Genomic DNA, 22,222 nt, shown 5'->3' on the forward strand with positions numbered 1-22,222 from the left:
TCTCGTTCTCATTACAGAAAAGACCTAAACTGCTTTTGATGTTGTCTAAAATCTTGCTGTCTTAACTCCTAGAAACCCTATTCACAGCTACACAAACTGCAGTGCATTTTGAGTAATCACCAGCAGTGACTGCAACCTCAGGCCTGCATGGGCTCTTGGTGTCCACACATCTGGAAGGTTGAAGGGACCTGACATGCAACACAAGCGGTTGGTGGCACTTTTGCTCAGTTATGCATATGAAAGAGTATCCAAATGTAAGTATAACCACTTGGTCTTTCATATCCATTTTCATCAAAACAGAAACACCCCAAAAGAAAAGTTAGTTTTACTGTATTTTATTTGACATGGTTGAAGACACAAGAACACTCAAGATACAATCCAGACAAGTTGTGAACAGCTCCAAACATCAGTGAAATCTGAATTTATCTTGCACAGAGGTGAACAAGACCACAATGGTTGGTTTTATAATATAGTTTTAAGACTATTTCAAGCAGGTGAGTACTGTGACATTATGCCCAACAACTTTTATACTATTCATCCGCTTAAGCCACTTCATATTATAAATATGCAGGTTATCTTGGCGATTAAATCTCTGCAATACATAATTAGCCTTCTCATAATAATGCATTAAAACTCCTGTATATATTCATTGGTAAGAATATACCAATGTTAACTGTCCTAACCATCACTGCACATGTATCATATTCTAGCACAATTAATCATTCTATCACAATTAGTTGCTAACTTTCAGCCTAGAGTTAAGCAACTTTGACCCAAACTTGCAAGTTCATGCTTAGAGCAAAACTTCAGTCGGGGCTTTCTGCTTTGCCTAAGGGTAGCAGGCCTTGTCTCTCAATGCTAAGTTGCACAATGTCATCTGAAATCCCTACCAAAAAAATTCTCAGCAGGAAATTTCCTGCAAAAGTATCAGAACTACTGTTCTAAAAATGACCCATTTCCTAATAAATTTCTTATTAATTTTACAGCCTAACATTCTCTATCAAAACGGGCATCCATTTGCCACTTACAATGTAAATTTTTTTTTTTTTAACTGGGTTATAGACTACAGACCACAGCATAACGCTCTACTTACAATTCTAATTCCTTAGACAAGCTAATTTTCCATTCTCAGGTTTAAAGAGGGCAACGAGGACAGTTGGGAATTTGCTTGGTAGTTCAGTGCTTTGCAAGGATAAGCTTGATAGTGCTCTCATCAGACTAAACAGGGAAGTGCAAAAATATGCAATCTCTTCAATATTTTACAGTTACAGCAGAACAATTTTAGCAACAAACCCCTGTTTGGATCCAGACGGAATCTTACAAAAGGTGAACAAAAAAGGGCAAAGAATCGCTACTGTGCGGGGAACTAGCTACACTTTAGAAGAGCTGCAGAAACTATTGTTAGCATTCCCTGCGGACAGGCTGAAAATAGCACAAAACCCATGGATCACAGAATCTTGCAGTTCACCTCCTGTTTGTGGTTGCAGCACTTTCCTAAACCAAATTCTGCATTAACCTAAGGCCAACGGAAACAAATTCTTGTAGAATTGGACCCATTCAGTTTAACACAGGATGCAAAGACACTGAAGTCTTCTTTTACTTAAGAGTTTTGTGTTTGGTAGGTTGTAGTGGTAGACAATAGATAGGCTTACCCGCATCTACTATAAATCACTTTTACTTGGCTCTAGAAAGTACTTTTTTTTAGAAATTAGAGTAGATCCTTAATAAAACTCCAAAACCTAGAGAAGAAGCTGTATATCCAGATCATACAAGCTAAATTTAACATGGTTTTACAGGAGGATTCATCCATTATTATGATGAACTGCTGGAATGGTCACCATCTGAAACAAAGAAATGAAAATCCCAGCAAAATACAAGTGCATCTGTGTAATATACTTAACTGGTATGACTTGCATTGCAGGAAGAATGTTGTATTCTGTGACACACCAACATTTCTTTCCTATTATTATGAGATCAGCCTTTTACATTTCATATCTTACCATCTTTAAAAGCCTATAATTATGGAAGCTGATTGAGAAACTATGTTATTTAAAATTAACAGCTGAATGAAATCAACAGAGGCAAAGAGCATTTTTATACAAGAAAATAGCACTGTAGAAAGAAAGAGTCTGTACAATATTTAAATATTGTATATACATAAAATTATATTGTTCATAACTCATCTTAAAGTTTCTCTTGTTTGTAAACCATGGAAAGCAACACACAAAAAATCCCAGTATTTAGCTTTTAAAGCATTTAGCAGGCAGCAGGAGACTGAATGCTAGAAAGCACACTTTGTAATTATAGAAAAGTATCCAGCCGGATACTGTGAGTAGCATTCTCCATAGTCCCATCTTTTTTTCTTTCCTTTTTTATTTATTTATTTTTTTTTAAAGCTGAATGCAGAACAGATTTCACATTCTACTAGGGAATTCTGCAGCAGACACAGAAAACTCAACGACAAAATGCAGTGGACCAGTTCTGCAGCTCTGGACTGTGGCAAAACTTCAGGATAAACACAGAAAGCTTAAGTGCAGGATTGGAATGTAAATTAGTGAAATAAAGCTTTCATTACCCAGTAGTTTATGTAACTCATGCTCAACTTATTAAAAAGGAAGTTTTAGTTTAACAGTTAAGATTGGAAAATTTCAAAAATGTAATGAATTCCAGCAGGTAATCAGGCAGCTCTGAATAAATGCTTTTAAAGTGTCAGCATTTTAGGGTAATTCAGGTTAGTTTCAGTCTGCCAGTTTGGAGTGGATTTAGATTTGAAACTGAAGTTGTCAGCTCATGGCAGATGCAGATCTTAGGTTTCAGAAATCATCCACCTGTAGCACTTTGCAAAATAAAACCTGTTCCAGTACAGAAGAAATTTTCCAGGTAAACATGCTTAAAATATTTCCAGAATGTCGTTAACTGGAAAACAAGATGCTACCATGACCATCATTGTATTTCACTTGTGTTAGAGTTTCGTGGTCATAGCCATATATGAAATGCTTTATTTAATGCTTTTTGTAGTTTTGTTCTCTTAGCCTCTGTCTTCCACTTTAATGAACATTAAACTCAACCCAGAAATACATTAATTCACTCAATTAAAATGCTTCCAACTCAAAATATATGATAGTACGCCTTATCTGGACATTTTCTCTCTTTTAAATCATTTAAAACTTCCTGGACAGCTATCATCTAACCGTACTCCCAAACATTAACACAGGGATTAACTAGAAGAGAAATGTAATCACGGGGAGGAGTGCAAAGTCCTGAACTTGGGGAGGAATAACTCCATACACCAGCATATGCTGGGGGCCAACTGGCTGGGAAGCATGAAGGCAGAAAAAGACCTCAGGGTCTTGGTAGACACCAAGTCTACATGAGCCAGCAACGTACCCTTGTGGCAAAAAATGCTAACAGCTGGGCAGCATGAGGAAAAGTACGGCCAGCAGGTCAACGAAGGTGGTTATTCCCCTTTATTCAAGACCACTTCTGGCATCCAGTCCCGTGCCTCTCAGTACAAGAGGGACATGGACATAATGGTACTGAGTCTGGCAGAGCTTCATGATGACGATTAAGGGATTGGAGTCTGATGTATGAGGAGAAGCTGAGAGCTGAGACTGCAGACTCCAGAAGAGCAGGCTTGGCAGGGGGATCAGGAATGCATATAAATATCTGACAGAAGACAGTAAAGAAGATGGAGACAGACTTCTCAGTGGTATTTCAGTGACGGAACAAGAAGCAACAGGCACAAGCTGAAACACAAGAAATTCCCCTTAAACATAAGAAAAAAAATCTTTTTTTTTACAGTGAGGGTTGTCAAGTACTGAACAGGTTGCCCAGAGAATTTTAGGCATTTCTATCTTTGGAGATATTCAAACCCTGACTGGACAGAGCATCCTGTTCTAGCTGACCCTGCTTAGAGCAGAGGGGTTGGACCAGATAGCACATGGGAGTCCCTTCCAACTTCATCTATTCTCTGATTCAGTGATTTCACGTGGAGGCTAGTAAATAAAAGTTTGTAAGACATAAAAAAGGGGAATAACTTTGCTCTTAATAATTTTCTGAAGTATAATGAGGGTAATGCTAGCTATTTAATCCAACAGATAGTTCTGTGATCTTTGACAGGAAAGGTCTTTCTTTTTCTCAAACTGGGGCAACCAACAGTAGGCTCCTAAAATATGTATGTTTCCTAAATATAATTTAAGGCTTTCCAAGGATATTCTTTTCAGTGGGATCTCAGAACTGAAGAAGTTAATTTCCCACTTCTTTACAAACCTTATTTTCAGCACTAATTTTTTGACAGTACAGTTCATAATCAAAAGAACAAAAGAAAGCTGTAACCTACTAATTTGTTCCATGTTCAGAGGATGATGCTGTTTAAATAGATACCCCACACATACCCACTACAACAACCACATGGGTTAGCAAATTTTTCTTTGGAGGAAAGGGAAGAAGTACAAGAACAAGGCAAAGAGATTATGATTTTATATTTTTTAACTAATCTTCAGGATGCAATAATAATCAGTATTTACTGAATAAAGGTAGATCTTTAAGCATGCTTGAACAACTAAGGAACTTTTACTACCTCTGGAACTTTTGCTCCCCAAACTTTTTAAGGGTCTTTTAAAAACCAGCCTTCGGTTATCCAAGGGCACAACCATGACATACCCCACCTTACTAGCTGTTCTCATATAGCCTGCTGAAATTCAAGATGATTACGTGACACATGAAAGTCAAAAAATGGAATAGTGGACCATCAGTCTCACAAACAGGCCATGGTGGGGAACGTGATCTGTTAGTAGTTTAAGAAATCAATACCGACTTTGACACTTTTCGAGGTGGCAACATCAATGGCCATGGCTTTGATCTCAGTGTCCCCAAACTGCATAAGTGTTTTGATCTCCCGCCTGTTTGGCACGGAAGCATCAGTCCCTGTGAGATCCAGGCGAAGGGTGCCACACTTTTTCACTCCAGATTCAGTGATGAAGCTGACGTTATCTTGTTCTGAGCTATAGATATTGATCACTATTACTAACTGAGAAGGCTTGGCAGGTGTGTAACTGCGTGTCACAGTTTCTCCAAGGGCTACGGATTGGTCAGCTGAGATAAATTTGTCAAAGACATCAGTGCACCAGCGTGTGCCATCTTTGACTAGCAGCTTCTCTGGTGGATGCTTCCCTTCCACAAACCGATTCAGCACACCCACACCATAGGTGAGAGGCGAACGTCGCACTTTGATGACAGCAGGGTCTAGACCAAAGAGGACGGCTCCTTTGAGGATAGTGAGCCCCACATCCTGAGGAATGATGACTCGACATCTCGAACCAAAAGCGCTCTGGACAGCTTGTTGGAGTAAGGGGGATTCAGCGAAGCCACCCACCAGGAACAGAAACTTGACATTGGTCACTTCTGGCTTATCAAACACATCACCTATACAGAAACAGAGCCCATTCAATAAGGAAAAAATCACTGTGCCAAAGCAAAGCATGCGAAGCTCCTTATGTCTGAGTGCACTGAACGTCCCATGCACATGCACAAGATCTGAAACTGCTACATCATACTTCCACCCTCAGCATGCACTAGTTCCACTTCTGAAGTCTCTTCTATATTCTTTTTCACTGGGACAATAACTGTGAGTGAAAACTTACCTCAAAGCACAAAATATATTTGATGTAGCATTTATGCTTTCTAAACAGAACTTTTATTTAGCTTGTAGCAGTCAAGGGGGACACCGATTTTTTTGCAAACAAATTCTGCTGGTCAGATTACTGGTGGCAGGGAAACAGACATCAATCATCTTGTCACTGCAAGTATCAGTGAGATATTCCCAAATCTAACGGAACCACATCCCCTTTATAGCATTCCAGACAAGTCACCCCGTTTTAAATTCACTTTTTATTTCTGACTCTACCGTCTTAACTGCAACACGTACCATCTGCAAAATGCTTCCTTACATTTTTACAGATGTTCTCTTAGCTTAAGCCCACATCCCCTACTTTCAAGAAAATCATACAGTTCAGTTGTAGGCTCACCCTTACTCAGTTCATATAACTAATGCTGTATGACTGAGGTATCTGTCACAACAATCATAATTTGAGGCCTCTCCCTCTCTGCTCACATATTAGCTGTTCTGTCCTAGTTGTCTTACTCAGTTGTGGCCTCTCAAATTTACCCAGCAATACCTCACACAGACTGAGTAAAGCCGGATATTCTGTTCCAAATTTGATTTGATTAGTTCTTTGTAATGTGTACAACAGCAATATTTCACTCAATACATGTATTATACTCTCTTTGATACAAATCCAATCTTCCATGAGGGACAGTTTAAATAATAATTTTCCCAATAACCCGATGTCATATTCCACTGCTGGATAAATAAATCCATTGCTGCTTAAGCCATGCCTGGAAACTCTTTTACCATGCTGCATCATTTATTACTTGTGTGTTTACAGATCTCAGTGATTTGAACAGTCATGAAAAATGTGACTTTAAGTTCTTCCACTGATGAGAAATGAACTAGAGGCCTTAATAACAGTAACAATCATGTAATAGTTATGTCTCTGGCATTGTTTTATTCTTGCCCGAAAAAGGAAAAAGAAAAGTAGGATCTGGGTTCTCAGTGCACTTCAGCCTTCTGAAAGCATGTAGCCCTTTATATATAGAATAATTGAAGCTTAGGCAGCAATGGGACTGAATCACACTCAAAAACCAGCACCAGAACTAGAACTAGGCAGTAAGATGTGTTATAGTGATGTTCCTTACTTGAAATTACTTTCCTAAACACTTTCTAGTAACTCCAGTTACCGGTTTAAAACAGGTAAGCCAAACTTCAGTCAGCTCAGCCAGAAAATGGAATTACACACAGATACGTACTAAGGTGTTGAACAATCTGGTCAATTGTGGGTTTGAAGAGTGCATTCATTGCATCTGGGCTCATCCTCAGCATTCCCTGGGAAGACCACTTCACAAAATCCACACTGCAGAAAAACATTTAGAAAGGACATTAAAAGAGTATAGAAACAGCCAAGTTATCATAAGACTCACCACATAAATAAACAAATGAGTTTACAGAATCGGCGTGTAGTTTGCTTGAAGAAAGTGTCTCACCTAACCTCAGGCCCAGACCAAATGGAGCAATATAAAATTTCCACAGATAATTGTTATTTTTGCTTGTTTAATTGTTGCTTTCTTTGCCTGATTGCCTCCTGTACCATTACAAATGCTCAGCTGCCTTCTGAAACAGCTGGCAGTCAACCCTGTGTTTGCTCATCTGAAACAGCACCAATTCATCCCCAGACGGACAACATTTAGATTACAGCAGTAGCAGGCCAAAGCCATTGGAAACAAGCAAGGAAAACAAGCAAGCATAGGAAGTCTCAGGAGACAGAAAGGAGCACAGTATCTGATAAGGAATAATGTTTGTTAAGTGAATACAGGTATTATGTTATTCCATCAATGATGCACATCCATATAGCTTGGTAATTTCCTTTTCATTTGCACATGTTCTATGTCACCTGTTATTCTACTAGTTTCAGTTTATTTGGGGGGAAACACTTGGAATTCTCTCTAAGATTCATCACTAAGACTATTAATAAGAAGCAGACAGTCTTCTGAAGTGTAGTAGTATTTCCAGAAATTGTTACCAACTTCAAAACCTCAGTTTCATTTAGGAAGTGACTCTGATCTAAGTCTTTTAGGCTTGAAGTACATTTACCAGTAAGTATAGGAAGAGTTGCGTGAGTTTCAGCCTGAATGCCACATTCAGCATTCACTGAAGAAAAACTTTCATAACTTTCCCCAAGCTATAGAAATATTTACGCATCTCACTTAAGATTCTGAATTCCTTCCAGGGCCCAAGCCTATAAAAATTTAGATTCCAGGTAACTAACTTTTAGACATCAAATTCTCTATTTTTTCTGACCTCCCTAATTAACATGTAAGCATATATGAGTCAAAATATATAGTCGAATTCAGTGAAATGACACAGTGGTGGCCTAATAAATGTCATGGAAAACGATACCAGGAGAGTGCAAGTATTGTATCGAAAACCTTCCGCAACAGATGGAACTTTGCATTCTGGAAACTGCACTTCAGGCAATCCCATTTTCTCATCATTATATTGCATTTTTACATTATTGTCTTTCAGTCTAAATGCAACTAGGATATTTTCATTACTTGTTTCTGCAAACAGTCGTTAATTCTGCACCCATTTGAGTATAATCATCTACTCACTTGCTTTTCCTCAAGGCATGTTCTACACTGTGGCCTCGAAACTTCTTATAATAGTCAATGAAGGAGAAAGGCAGGGTGATGTTTAGTGGATTGGTCCTGTCTGGAGCTGCTGCCCGTTTACGGGACTCGAATGCTATCATCAGATCTACCCAGGCAGCAGGACGCTTGATTTTAAATTGCTCAATAAAATCTTCTCCAAATATTTTACACAGGAGCTTTTCAAATTCATAGTCCACACCTAGGGAACCATATGGCCCACCTGCATTACAAACAAAACACAGCTTTAATATCCTGAACTTCTTAATAGATTTCAAGTAGACCAAATACACACCAGATTAACACTGGCAGGACTGTCATGGAAGAAGGTCCAAAGAAAGAGGTATCTTTTCTAAATATAACAGTTTGTCTAATACAGAACATAATCTTACCTTTGTCTCATTTTTACACCTACACTGTGTAATGCTACCACCATAAAACAGAAACACTTTTATTACAAGCAGAGGAAACTGCCTCCTTATCCATACACAACATGTGAGTTGGACTTATGTTGAGGAGTAGATAGACCTGACGTACTAGATGTACAGTGTCCCCACTTGCTCTTACTAAGTTGTTTCCTGACATAGTCTTACAGCTACCAAGACCAAGAACACTCAGCGATGAATGATACAGATGAAGACTAACTTGGTGTAGAGACACAGCAACAATTAGCAGGCTGTCTCATGTGGTTAACAGCTTAGCAAAGACAAAGACAGAGGGGATTTGGAGTTCAGGAAGGGAATATCATTAAAGGAATTGCACTTTATTGCAATAAAGTTGCAATGATGCAAGATGGCACTTTCTTATCCTCACAAAGTGAGGTTTACCATCCCAAAGTGTCAGAAGCATGAAGTGTTTTACCCCCTTCTGCTGACCAACAGTTAGGTTACACTAATTTTGAATGCTGGCTGATTCCAGGAAAAAATTAATGAAATGTAGTAAATAATAAAGACATGAACTTCCTTCACTGACGGGTCAAAAAACTATATAAATGAAGTGAGCAGTGGAAGTGTCACCTACCTGTTGCCTTGTATAGCTCCTTAAGATGTCCTTCAGGAAGCCTGATCTGATGGACAGTCATATCCACTGTTCCTCCTCCACTGTCAACAACGATGTACCGGTCTCCTGGTTTGACAAAGGAATAGGCAAATGACATTTACATTAATATTATCACAACAAAATACTGCAATGAAAACTTCTCAGGGGCATGATAAAAATAAGAGATAATGACTTGTGGAAAGTTATGACTGTCTACACTGAAAACTTGATATTTATTAGCAGCAATTGATAATAAATACAAAATTTGAGTGTCAAAAGCCATTGGCTTAGCACAGGTGAAAACTGGATATTAGCGGAATTGCTCGTGCTGCTGATGTACATTCTAGGGGGTTACCAAATTTATACTACAGTGTATTTACAAAATCTATTCTGAGGAAATATTCTTGTTGTATTTTAAAACCTTGGTTACTTTCTGCCATCTCCTGAAAAAAACTCTTTTTTGTTAGAGGATACAGAACTGCAGCTCAGCCTTAGCAACTCAGAGCCACACATGCACTTCTATTTGCTTCTTTTCCTATTTATAATCATTCGTAGAACAATGCAGTACACAGCAGATTTGTGGGAAACACAATGTTTGCCAGCATTATAAAACCCGTGAGAGCAGAGTTTATTCAAGAAAGGACACTACCTTCCTCCAGTTCGGACCAGATCTCTCCTATGACATTTTCCACCAAAAAGGTGCGACTCTGTCGATTACGACGGACGTGTTCCTTAGCTAGTCATTGACAGAGAGAAAATTACTGAGTATAAGAAAGCAGGAAGAAGTTGATATAATATGCTGTAGAAAACAAGTACAAGAATGTTGATAGATCTCTATGTATCGTTTCTTAAAACAAATGGAAAAAGAAATACTGCATTAGAATTAGGAACATTAAAGCATTGCTCCTAGAAAGAAGGAAAAAAAAAAAAAAACATTTTTTGGATTTTCTTTTCTTCCTTGATACACATTGGATTAGAAAAAATGACCTAGTATGAAAGCCACAGACAAGTCCTTTTTCATAATCCTTTATTTTACTTGGCATAGGACATGCCAGGCTTGGGAGCACGCTCAACCAGCAGGCGGCAGCCCCGCTCCGCCACTAGCTGTTCCTCACAGCAAAAAGCCAGCATTTACACGGCGACAGATTTGGGGTGCTCCGGCAAAAATGTCTCGGGAGCCTTTCAGGACATCTGCCTGTGTCAAATCAAGCATCTGAAAACACTGCTTCACAGGTTCAGAGCTTCTCAAGGCTCACAGTGATCATCAAGCCTGACCCTCCAGTAACTCAGGCAGATGACACATCAGGAGACCAGTAACTGTTTCAACCTTTACTTAAAGAAATCCTGGGTTTATGTGACAGCCTGCAAAGCACTGCCATTCTTCTATAAGCAAAACAATTAAATTTTGTCCTAATAACTAAGATTTGGCCTATTATAATCATATACAGGACACTTGCACAGCATTTTTAAAATATATAGCAATTAAAAATAACACATAGTCTGTAATATTATAACAATAAAAAACTTACAAGACTTAATTTCTACTTAGGCATTTAAAGATGCAAACAATGAGAAAGTGGAATAGTGAGAGCCTTTGCTATTATACTTCTTAAACAACCTGTGCAACTGGACGATCAAAAAAATAATTTCCTGTGTCACTTCCATTCAAAGGCACTTCTATAAAATACTACAGAGGAACTGAGATATCCTGTAATATACAAAGACATCATTCTTTCTGAAAATAACACAGGCAAATCACTGACTGCATTTTGCTTCTCATTTCTATAGTGCCTATCATCAGGAAGAGACCAGAGGCTTCCACCCATGCCCACTTCATGAAGACCCTATGATGCAGGCAAGCTGTTAGCCTCATGGTACTGACTTACCAGCTCACACCAGCAGCTTAAATGACAAAGGATTCAAAGACAGAACAAGCAATATGTCCAAGCAATGAACACAGAGCCCACAGAAGTCAATGGGAGTCCTTTCATTCCCTTCTGTGGGCTAAAAGCGAACACAAGAGCCAGTCTTTAGCTACAACTGAAGTAAAGTTACCCTGGCTACTGTGAACAGTAAAAATTTTGTTTTGGCTTCGCAGCAATAATACAGTCCTTGGAGAACTTCTCTCTGTTTATATTTAAAGGGCTTTTCTCCTTAAGCTGTTCTCAGCTTGTCTTGGGTACCTGCCATGCCTTTATGAAATTTTAATTCTAACCCCAAATTAATTCACTCCAAACTTTGTTTTCATTAATTTTGACACGAAACCTTTCTGATCCCCAATAGCTTTTACCTTACAAAGTCAAGAAAGAGAATGGTACCCATTAGCAGAAACCCACGATCTGCCAGATTCTGTCCAGCTTCAAAACCTTAACCAAACAAGCTTTTTTTTTTTTGATTATTTATTTTCTTGGAGACAAATCCCCATGTAGCAAGCAAGTTCATGGAACTGGAGTAGTTCAGAAGGAGAACAAGGGGGAGAACGTGTGGGGCCCCTGAAGGGATTGTGCCCTGTGCCCGGCACAGGCCCCCATAACACTGAACACATCTGACAAGCGCTAGCTGGGAGAGGCAAGGCATGAGAAAACGAGGTAATGACTTGGCCTAAGAAAAAAGGCTATCTGGTAAGTACAGGAATAGGTTTACTGGCACAGTTTTCCATGTGCCTGTATTGTTTTGACCTAGTAAATATGATAAAATGCAAATTATTCTGAAAAATTCCTTCTGGGATAGATTGACACACTGGCATTTGTATCAGTGCAACTGTTACAATTCATGCAGACAGAAAATATGCTATGCTAAAATGACACCACATTGTTTCATTATTGTCTTTTTTTTTCCCCCTTCCAATCTTAGACAGGATACTATGCCCCAAAATCTTTGTAAATCAATCTTCAAACACTGATATGAGTAACAGATCACAGGTCAATACATCAAAATTGCCGTATCTATTTTCACTTCTACACAAGTAGATAAATTCCTTGCTGTATTCCAGTACTGTGTGTTCTGCTGAGTGTTGGAAGTACTTAATGGTATTTCATAAAGATAATATCATAAAGCATCTGCCAAAAGTCTGGAAGAACACCTCAGACTAAAAGTCTCAGTGAGATCCAGTAATTTAACACTGCTTCAATAATGCAGCTAATTGAACACATAATTATTTCCAACAAAGTTAAATAAAAATAATCCAATGTGAAGTATTACTTTTAATTAAGGCAGAAAAATACTGATGTGAAAATGCTATACCTCTCCTAACCTCCCTCAACATCCCAGTATAGGCAAGACAGTGAAGCTACCTGCATGCTAAAATCCAAGCATGTGCAAACACGTCTGATGGATCAATGCCCGAACTTGCCTAATTACCCTAAACAGCAAATTAGCGTATATAAAGCAAAGTGATGCTAGCCTGAAACATTTCAAGACAGCAGAGACAACAAGACATGGTTAGAAAACAGCCCTCATGGACAAAGCAAACTTAGATGTAAGAAACTAAGAAGTGAGTTAATAGAAGTAGTACCCTGTGTAAATCCAGTTCCAATTGTGTCACTCGGGCTATAACCATTGACAGGCGCCCTACTACTCAGGTCTATCATCTGGTGAAGGCGAAGCTTTCGGCAGTAGATAGAGGCAGCCTCGGGTTCCAGGGCAATGATCAGCTGCTCGGGGTTTTCAGGAGTTGCCATTCCTGCCTGCGAGAGAGAATTGATCAGAGAAGAGGGCTGGAAATCCCGTAACCGACAGCAAGTGAACAAGCATTTCCCCGCTCATGATTTCAGTCAGGTCAGCCCTCCAAGTTCAACGCACAAAAAAGCTGCTGCTGTTGCCTAAAGGTCTTGAGCTGGGACTTGTCCTGCCCACAATGTATAGCCACAACTCACAGGCTCTAACAGGGAAGGAGGCATGCACTTACCATGCTGGCTAACTGAGCAGCTGTGTGCCTGACAGGGAGAAAGGAAGAAAGGCATCCTGAAACCTGGGCTGAAGGGCCTAAAACCTAATCAACACACAAATCTGCCTGCTAAGAGGGGCCCCAGCCTCCTTCAAGAAATAATACCTTTGACCTCACTTCCCCATGATATTTTAAGTATGTCTTCCTTCATGTCCCAGAGGATTTAAGATATATATAGTCCTTGCCAAAGCAGACACGGACCTTCCCCCCACCGTGTAGATTATAGGAATATGTGATATCCTTTGCCAGTAACGCATATATAGGCTTAAAATCATCATTTTTCTGTTCCAAAACATATTGTAAGTACATTCCTTGTTATAACAGCTCCAAAATGCTGTTTTCAAGGAATCAGAATAGAATAGGGCAAGTTCCCTAAAAAACTAATGAGAAGCCTAAAAACACTCTTAACTAATGTTTGCCATCCTTTCTGTTTGCTTTCTGGATTTTCAGTCTTCAGACAAAGATTTTCCAAGAAGCCACAGCTTCTCACGTAACCACATCACTCCCAGAGCTGTGCTTAGAGAACAGCAGCAAAAAGCAGTTGGCAGAATTGTATTTTCATTTCTTTTCTCCTGCACTTCATATGATTTTCTGTTAAAAGATCATCATATCTTTCAACTCTTTCTGCCCAACTTTTCCTTTGGATGCTGTTGGTTTTCAGTTAAATGCCTGATTAGTAAAGCATGCTAGCAAACAAATACAGGTACGAGTATTTTTCTAATTCCATTGTCAGTTTTCCAGCAAACCTTCATTTCAACTTATACACATACACTGTGGTGACTTCAGAGCATCCCCAAAGAAAGCAGGATCACATGGGAAGTCTGTTAGCTTGGACTGGACTTCCATTTCCTTCATACACCTACACTGCGGGCTCTGCTAATTGCTGGTCGGTTTATACCTGCAGCTAGAAACTCAGAGTAAAGCTTAGTCGAAAAGCAGCACTGAGGTAAAACTTGTAGACATAAAATTGTTCTTCACATGTACTTACTGACTCTTTTTTCCCTTTCCATTCCAATACTAAGAGAGATGCATTTTTATAGAAAGCATCTTCCTTGTTGATAACAAAAGAGGAAAAACTACAACGAATGAATTCAAAAATAAGAAAGTAAGGGTTATAACAATGTGTGCTCATGATTTTAAAAGCACACTCTGTGACCGGGATTATGGTCACTTTACATTCTTTATTGCTTCTAGGCAAAACCTTGTGCTTTGGTTACATCCACTGTAGTCAACAGCAAAAGCTGAAATTAATGGAACTGCCTAGGAAGGAAAATACTGTGCAAATACAAGAGAGTATCAAGCCTTGATATCTATGTGGCAAAACATATTGAAAAAAAATACTACATTGAAAAGAACGCTTGCAACCAAACTCTCAAAATTTGGAAAATGCAGGTTTACAGCAGCCAGAGTAATCCTAACAAATATAAAAAGGCTAATAGTCAAGCAGAGGTCCAAGCCAGACTCCCCTGCCATCACACCACTTGAATGCAAGCATGTTTGCAGGCACAGGCTTATAGGTAAAGCTCTGGAGATGTACTGCGGATGAAGATTAAGCTCATGGATTGTGGCTTGCTACAAGCCCAAGCTTTCCTCCAAGCAGTCCAGATGTACTAGGCACAAGCAGGGCTGGCTACATGCCAGTTCACTTCAACATCAGTTATCTCCAGATGAGCTCCTCTAAGCAAAAAACTTCAATCTGTAGCACTGGAAGGGGCACCACTCAAGATATGAATCAATTCTGGGTCATTCCTGACAGATGTTTATCTAAGCTGTTAAAAACTTCCAAGAATGTGCAGTCTGCTCACATGAACTACCCCAGTCCTTCACTGCTCTTGCCTTTGGAAAGTTTTGCCAGAAGTCTCATCTGAATCTTTCTTGCTGCAATTTTAAGGCCAGCATTTCTTGCCTTATCCAACATGGGCATGGAGAACAAATAGTTCCTTGCTTCCCTCCTGCAGTTTTCACATATATAAAACCCATTACCAGGTCCTGTGAGAGCTCTGAATCTCAGCAGCAAGTGTTTTTTAATAGCCAGCAACATGGATGAAATCACCACGCTCAGTGTGCTCTGTGTACTGGCCATAGATTAGTAGCACAGACAAAGCAATTTTTAGTCTTCTGTCTAACATGCAGTAAGAGAGATAACCACATTGTAAGGAAAAAAAATAGTTTGTTGCTAGGGGTATTAAAATCCAAAGGCTGCATCATAAAGCATTTGCAGAGGTGACGAGAACTGAGTTGCAAACATCGGAAATGCACTGGTGTTTCCTAACTAAGAAGTAAGATTATATTAAATGTAAAGTGTTTTCTAGGGGGGGTTTTGTTATATATTTCTAAGACTGGTTCTGATAAAGGAAAACAGTTAACTATTAATGATAACATTTGCTTCCTCCCCTCCTTCAGCAGTAGTCTGCACCATGAACTTTTCACATTGCAGCCTGCACGTCAGTACGGGTAGGCAGTGACCTGCAGCTTGGACTCAGATCCATGTTCTCAGTCCTCCAAGTACAGCAGATGCTATTCTTGCTACTTTTTTTTGTCTAGATATTATTTTAACATATTCCAAGTATCTCCTGAGGAAAACATTCAACAGAAATGACAGTTTTTAACGGTTCAAAGCACAGTTGATCCTAATAGAATTTCATGAAGCCATTTTTTGTTGTAGTTAAAAAGCTTTCCTTACAGAGTCTGATGGGCCAGGTAGAAGTGAAGAATGAGCTATTTCCACTCAAAAAAAAGACCATACCAAGATCTGTGTACAGTGCAGGGTACTAGGCATCCTGCATACGTATTTTTATATGTAAATAAATATGCATACCTACATATAGAGAGACCAATACTGACGTTATAAAATACACTGTATATGTGGTTTTTCTACATAGATCAGCAGAGACAGCACATCACTGTATATATATATATACATACATACATACACACAGAGCACAGAATGGGGGAAGGAGAGATGAGAAAGAAATGTGCACACACACACACACACACACAGCTAGGGAGGAATGGAGAAATGCAACCACTTGAATACAAGCACCAAGAAGATGAAGGCATATGAGGCTGTATCTGTCTCATCGCTACAGCTGAGGGGAAAGGGATGGGAGGAAAACTGTGCAGAGAAAGAGCACTGAAAACAGCAGGCAGTCAACACGAAGAAATGGTGATGCATTCACTAAAAATCTTAACTGTAAAAGTTGGGGAATTTCCTATCTTTTCCTTTTGTTCCTTTCCACCTGCCTCACTGCATGCCCATGCCCACTGCTGTCCAAGTCCTGCTGCAAGTAAGAGCAGATTTATAAGTTAACAGGCTTAGATAGATAGATCTAAGCAATATCTCAGGATTTAACATTACACAGATTATTCTGGCAGTGGGACCGATGTATTACAAAGCTTTTGCCTATGGCAGCTTTCTGTAGGCTCTGTAACAGACCCACGTCCTGCCTGTACTCTGATAAGGAAATCTCCCTCGCTAGCAGTATAAACCCAACCATCACTTATGAAACGTGAAGGAAGCTGACAGCAGTTTTCCCAAAAACAGCAAAAGTGAAAAACCCACCATGGAAATACAAAAATCGTGTTAGCATCAGAAAGTTCTTAAACATCTTTCCAGAAGGTTGCTGCAATTTATATACATCTGCAAGAAGCAAAGAAGATGATGAAAAGAAATGGTGCCCCAAGCTCTCTGTCTGAGCACTAGGATTTCATACTTGGACAGAGGGACTTCCAGACTTTTACTTACTCTGGCATAAACAGGTCTCTGAGCTGGTGCTAGTGCACTGCTGTTCATTTGCCAAGATGCATCATCGCCAGCAAACCTCAGAATGCTTCAAAGCCTCAAGTACTGGGGCATGCACAACTCTGCCATCCAGACACAGGTGAATTCCTAACTTGGCACGCTAGCTCTGCTGCTGCTGCCAGAGATGTGTCACTGCACGAGAGCCATAGCTGACCACAGAGACATTCTTGATTCTCTGCGCAGAGCACGGTGCCAAGTGTTAGCCTAGCTCAAATTAGCCAATACTGAGGTCTGGACTGTGACTCAGTATAGCAGTCTGAACATTTCCAGAGAGCTAAATTACATACATCCAGTGTGCAGAATTATCGTTACTACAGATTAAAAGATGGTATTTCTAAAACCCAGCCCTGTATGCCATGATGCCCAATGAAAAACAGCAATTCATGATTTTTTATTTTCATAAATACATGCACTGTAATTCGTGTGGCCTTAAAGGCAGTGTTACAGTAGAATATTCCACATAGTTTGAGCCTTTTTAAAAGGTGCAATGAAAGCCATGAGATAGGGCTAAATGAAAAGCTTTGAAAGCCACCATAATCAGAAGCATCAACATTTACTGTTTAATATTTTCTAACACTGCCTGTTCGCTGCACTCTATTAGGCTACACTTACGCAGACGTGACTATAGAATGAGCATGTAAGGAAACATCCCAGAATCAATCACAGAATGGGTTGGGTTGGAAGGGACCTCACTGACCACTGCAACCCCCCTGCTATGGCAGGGACACCTCCCCCCAGACCTGGGTGCTCAAAGCCCCATCCAGCCTGGCCTTCAACACTCCCAGAGATGGGGCATCCACAAATACACGGTCACAGACAAGGTACACAGCACATGTACTATTACTTCTCTTTCAAACTACTGAAAATTAGTTAATTAGATTCTTAGTTAGGTTATAAAGTGAAGATTTTTTTCCCCTCAAAAGAATATATTAGACATCCTTTTACAGGCAAACAAGGAAAAAAAAAAGAATATCCAACCATTATGATCCGTAACAAAAAGAATGTGCCCTACATAAGAGTTCTTAAAAGAACTGACACTTACATCCTAATCAGTGGGGAAAACAAAAAAAAAAACAAAAAAAAACCCCACTGCGTACAGAAAATAGTACTCCATCTGTTGAGTTTAAGATACTGATTTATTAATAGAATAATATGTTAACTGGAGTCAGTCCTATCCATTTTGTATTCATCTTTATTGCCTTGAGCTTCACCTGCCTGGAAATCCTCTCTCCCTCTCTCTCTCATGTGTATCCATTTCCTCTTCACTCAAAGCTTTAGAGTCAAACTCTGAATACTAAAACTTCTGAAATGTCACTGCTGACTGATGAGAGGGCTTAGAGGCTCTCAGCTCACACTGCGTCTTTTCCATTGTCAGACAGCGTATAAGCTTGCTTTTCTGTACACACCAGCCCACTTTCAATCATTTCTGAAGCTTCTACCCTTCCGTCGAGTTTGTGTGGTAGCACAGGCAGGCCCACGCACTCACAGCACGGCTGCACGGACCCAGCCTGCCTGGGGAACCAGAGCTTCAGAAAGGGCCAAACGTGCAGAACAAAAGCACAGAGCACAACAGCAGTGATAAACATCCTGCACTGTCTTCTGCTGACTTCCCAGAATTTTTTCTTCATCTAAAAGGGATGTATCTGAGCTAAGCTAAACAAAAAGTAGACTTTTTGGTCCCTGATCTGTATGGAGGTTTACAGCACAGCTGTCAAACCTCTCTGAAGCTGGGGTCAGATCCGAGGCCGCTACTCTTGCAGATCTGACACTGGATGGACAAGAATGCATGACCCCAAATTCTAAGCAAGACCTTAAACATTATCCAAAAAGTTGGGTTTTGAGCTTTTCTAGACACAGACAGCTGAATACACATTTCCAGAATCCCATCAGCACCACTGTCTTCAGAGCTGCAGTCCCCACTCTGACCAAACTACCTGTCTTTCGAAGCACCAAGCTGCTCAGCCTGGAATATATCTATGGCATTTTAACAACTATAGGTACATTGGAAAAAACATCAGGTTAAGGACCAAATTACAGGTCCCACAGTGGATCCATGCTAGTTTTCACCAGAAGAGTCTTAACTTGTTCATCTCTGAAATGCACAGCACTGCCTTGATTATGTTCTGCAGCATGGGAGGTGGGGGAGATGGAAATATGAAATGATAAAAATAGAAAGAAAGGATGCATTTTACTGCACACATACAGGACTAGATTTGCATGGGTCTTGAGCCAGAATGGTGAACATATGCAGAAAAGCCTCAAATGGTTGAAATGTGTCCATAGGTAATATAAAATCAGAAGCATCATTATGGCAAAAAGTGGTGCAAACGTGTATTAACCTCAGCAAAGCCTGTGAAAAAAGGCTCAAACTATAAAAGAGAAATGGCTAAGAGTCTGTATGGCTCGCTCATAGCTTGGCTCTGGCCACTGGTAGGTCCCTTTTGGAGCAGCTGGAGCTGGCTCTGCTCTGACCCAGGGTAGCTGCTGGGCTCTGCTCACTGTGGCCACCCCTGCAGCGCCCCGCTACCAAAGCCTTGCCATGTAAACCCAATACAGAGCAAACATTTATTTCTTCATGTGCCAGTTAGCACATGCAAGAGCTGGAGGGACAGCTACATCCCAGGTCCATGGCGGGATGGCTTCAGTGGTGACACTGATTTCAGAAGCTCGTGCTACCCCAGCCTTGGGTCCTTATTCAGCTTTCAGCTTTCCACCATCACTTTTGAAGCAGCCCTGTAGACTAGATGAGTGTAATGATCAATTCTTCTGGGTGGAAGAAATAATATTTCAAACCCATTATATCACTAAAGCCATAGTTGTAGGCCTCAGAGACAAATTTTAGAAGTTGGATCCCATGAAATAACTCTGTAAAGATAATGTGGTTCATTAGGCAACAAAGCCCTGCAGGACAACATCATTCAGCCAGAAAAACAGAAGCTGTGAATTAGCATCAACATTTTTGTAGTTTGCAAGATATTTATTATAATTAGTAACAATAGGAAAGCCATGACTGCAAGTTAAGCATCGTGCAGCCTGCATGCAGAAAGTACTGTGTGACTGAATCCAGGCAACACAAAACAGCAGTTGGAAATTAAGAGCCTTGTGAAATTTACACTGTTTAAGCTAATCAGTTCATTGTGTTAACAGGTTCATGATAAAACCAGCCACTTAGTGCCTCAGTAAGTGAGCTCTTCTCTAATCCTCCTCCTTTTTCACCAGCTAACACTTTCTTCAGTTCTGTAGCATCAAACTGGGATGTCACAAATAAATGACTGAGATCTAATTACACAGGCAGAGCGTGCCAGGACAGAAGATGAACAACACTGGAAAAGAGTCTCAGCTTTATCGCTGAGAGGCTTGTACGGGGGAGCTGGGTCAGCAGGCAGTGGGGCTAGTGGATGTCACAAAGCTGCATCGAAAGCACAGTTCATCCAATTTTGCTGGATCTTTAGCAAAAGGGTGTGAAAGTTCCTACACCATCACATACACCAGTGCTCTGCCGTTAGTCTTCAGAACAACAAGAATACAGCAGGACAATAAGTAACCTGTGAATAAACATGACAGAGCAAGGACAGGCAGCCCTAGTAGCTCAGACAACTTATCTGCTCAAAGACAGATTCTTAAAATTGCTCAACAGAGGAAAGAGGAAAGACCCAGATTCCTCTTAGGGACCACGGAAGAGTGAAGAGACTGGGTTTTCCAAAGGCAGGAGGAAGAGCTGCTGGGGGCTCCACTCCCTTGGAAAGTTCATCCTCAGGATTTAAGAGCCTAGATGAAAACTGAGAAACAACTTCTTTTTTCCTCTCGCTTTTTTAAATACTGTCGACACTGGTGGTGGTTGATCCTACAAAGATCTGATATTTATAACGTCAGAGACAGTTGATGCTTTACAGAACCAAGACCTTTTTGCTTTCACTTCAACATCATTTGCTATACATGCATACATATGTACAAAAATGCATATATTTTCACTCTACTGCCTGTTGACCTAAAACTAGGTTTGTAGAACAGGCTGTCCTTTGTCCTAGTCTAATCTGGTGCCACTGATAATATTTTACAGTTCACAAGTGAAAATATAACGAATAATTATCACGCTACAGAATTCTTTCTGTGTAAGCTTCCCCATCTGCATAGTTAAGTGCCAGGACAGAGATATTAATCTCTTGGTGAGAAAACTGCTTGGGAGAGCATAAATGAAATCTCAGGTTATGATGAAAACATTAAAAACTTCACTTTGCAGATAAAGGAAGTACAAGTTATGACAGATGACAAACCTAAAAGCCAATCAGTTCAATGGAGGGGGCACAAAACTGTAAATTAAGAGACCCCTGGAACAGTTTTCATTTATTTATTCACTTTGCACTAATGTGAGTAAGCAATGTGAAAGACACAAAAAGACGAACCTGTGTAATTTGGCCTTTAAATTGTCCATGGGATTTTGGGATTCTACTGAGACCTCTGTTTGAGGACCCACATATCTTCCTTTCTGCCCCGATGAAGCAGAAACTGTTACTATATATTTATACAAATTTCCCTTACTTTTAAAATACCAAAGCGTAGGCTTCTCAGTGCTTTATGTCTTCCTAGTGCCCGCCTATACAAGAAGCTCTTGCACAGCAGCTAATCCACAGAAAACTCACAGCCTTCCTACAGCCTTCACTTCAAGGGTAGAACTCACAAGCTATGAACTCCTGTGAAGGAATTTTTACAGTGAAATCCTCTATCCTGCTGGAAATCAGGGCAGATAAGGTACCTCACACTTGCACACTTATAACAGGTTTATTAACACTTATAACGGGTTTGGTGAACATTGCCAAATGATATAAATTAACAAGCTTGTGCATGGGTATGTTTGATGAAGGGGTAAGAGGTTTAGATTAGTGTTTATTTCTGATTACTTAGGTTTGTCATGGAAGATACTCTTGGATAACCAACTTCAAAAAGTTGAGATGAAAATATATAATCACTGTGTGAACTATTATTGTTGTTCTCAATGCCAAAGAAACCACTGGAATCACTTACAGCCCTCAATTAAAACACAAACTGAGGAGTAGCAATGAAGCACGTATTCACAATTACTAATTTCCATGAGTAATGGCTACAGAATGAACTCTGTAAAGGTTATAAAATGAGCACTTTTGGACCCATCAGTTCAAGAGAAACGTGGAGAAGCT

At 39.9% G+C, this 22,222-nt stretch overlaps 1 protein-coding gene across 2 annotated transcripts in view; it reads right to left on the reverse strand.

Moving 5' to 3' along the window:
* Positions 1-319: 319 nt before the first annotated feature.
* HSPA12A (heat shock protein family A (Hsp70) member 12A) overlaps positions 320-22,222 on the reverse strand; it is an 83,284-nt gene continuing 61,381 nt past the window's right edge. For both annotated transcript variants that reach the window (XM_072039831.1, XM_038181286.2), the window contains exons 7-12: positions 12,815-12,986; positions 9,950-10,036; positions 9,283-9,387; positions 8,227-8,485; positions 6,868-6,971; positions 320-5,424 (exon numbers count right to left, since the gene is read on the reverse strand). In XM_072039831.1, coding sequence (XP_071895932.1) covers positions 4,790-5,424; positions 6,868-6,971; positions 8,227-8,485; positions 9,283-9,387; positions 9,950-10,036; positions 12,815-12,986 — 1,362 coding nt within the window. In that variant the 3' untranslated portion in view covers positions 320-4,789. The remainder of the gene's footprint in view (positions 5,425-6,867; positions 6,972-8,226; positions 8,486-9,282; positions 9,388-9,949; positions 10,037-12,814; positions 12,987-22,222) is intronic.

This window comes from Anas platyrhynchos, chromosome 6, assembly GCF_047663525.1.
Source record: "Anas platyrhynchos isolate ZD024472 breed Pekin duck chromosome 6, IASCAAS_PekinDuck_T2T, whole genome shotgun sequence".
NCBI lineage: Eukaryota > Metazoa > Chordata > Aves > Anseriformes > Anatidae > Anas > Anas platyrhynchos.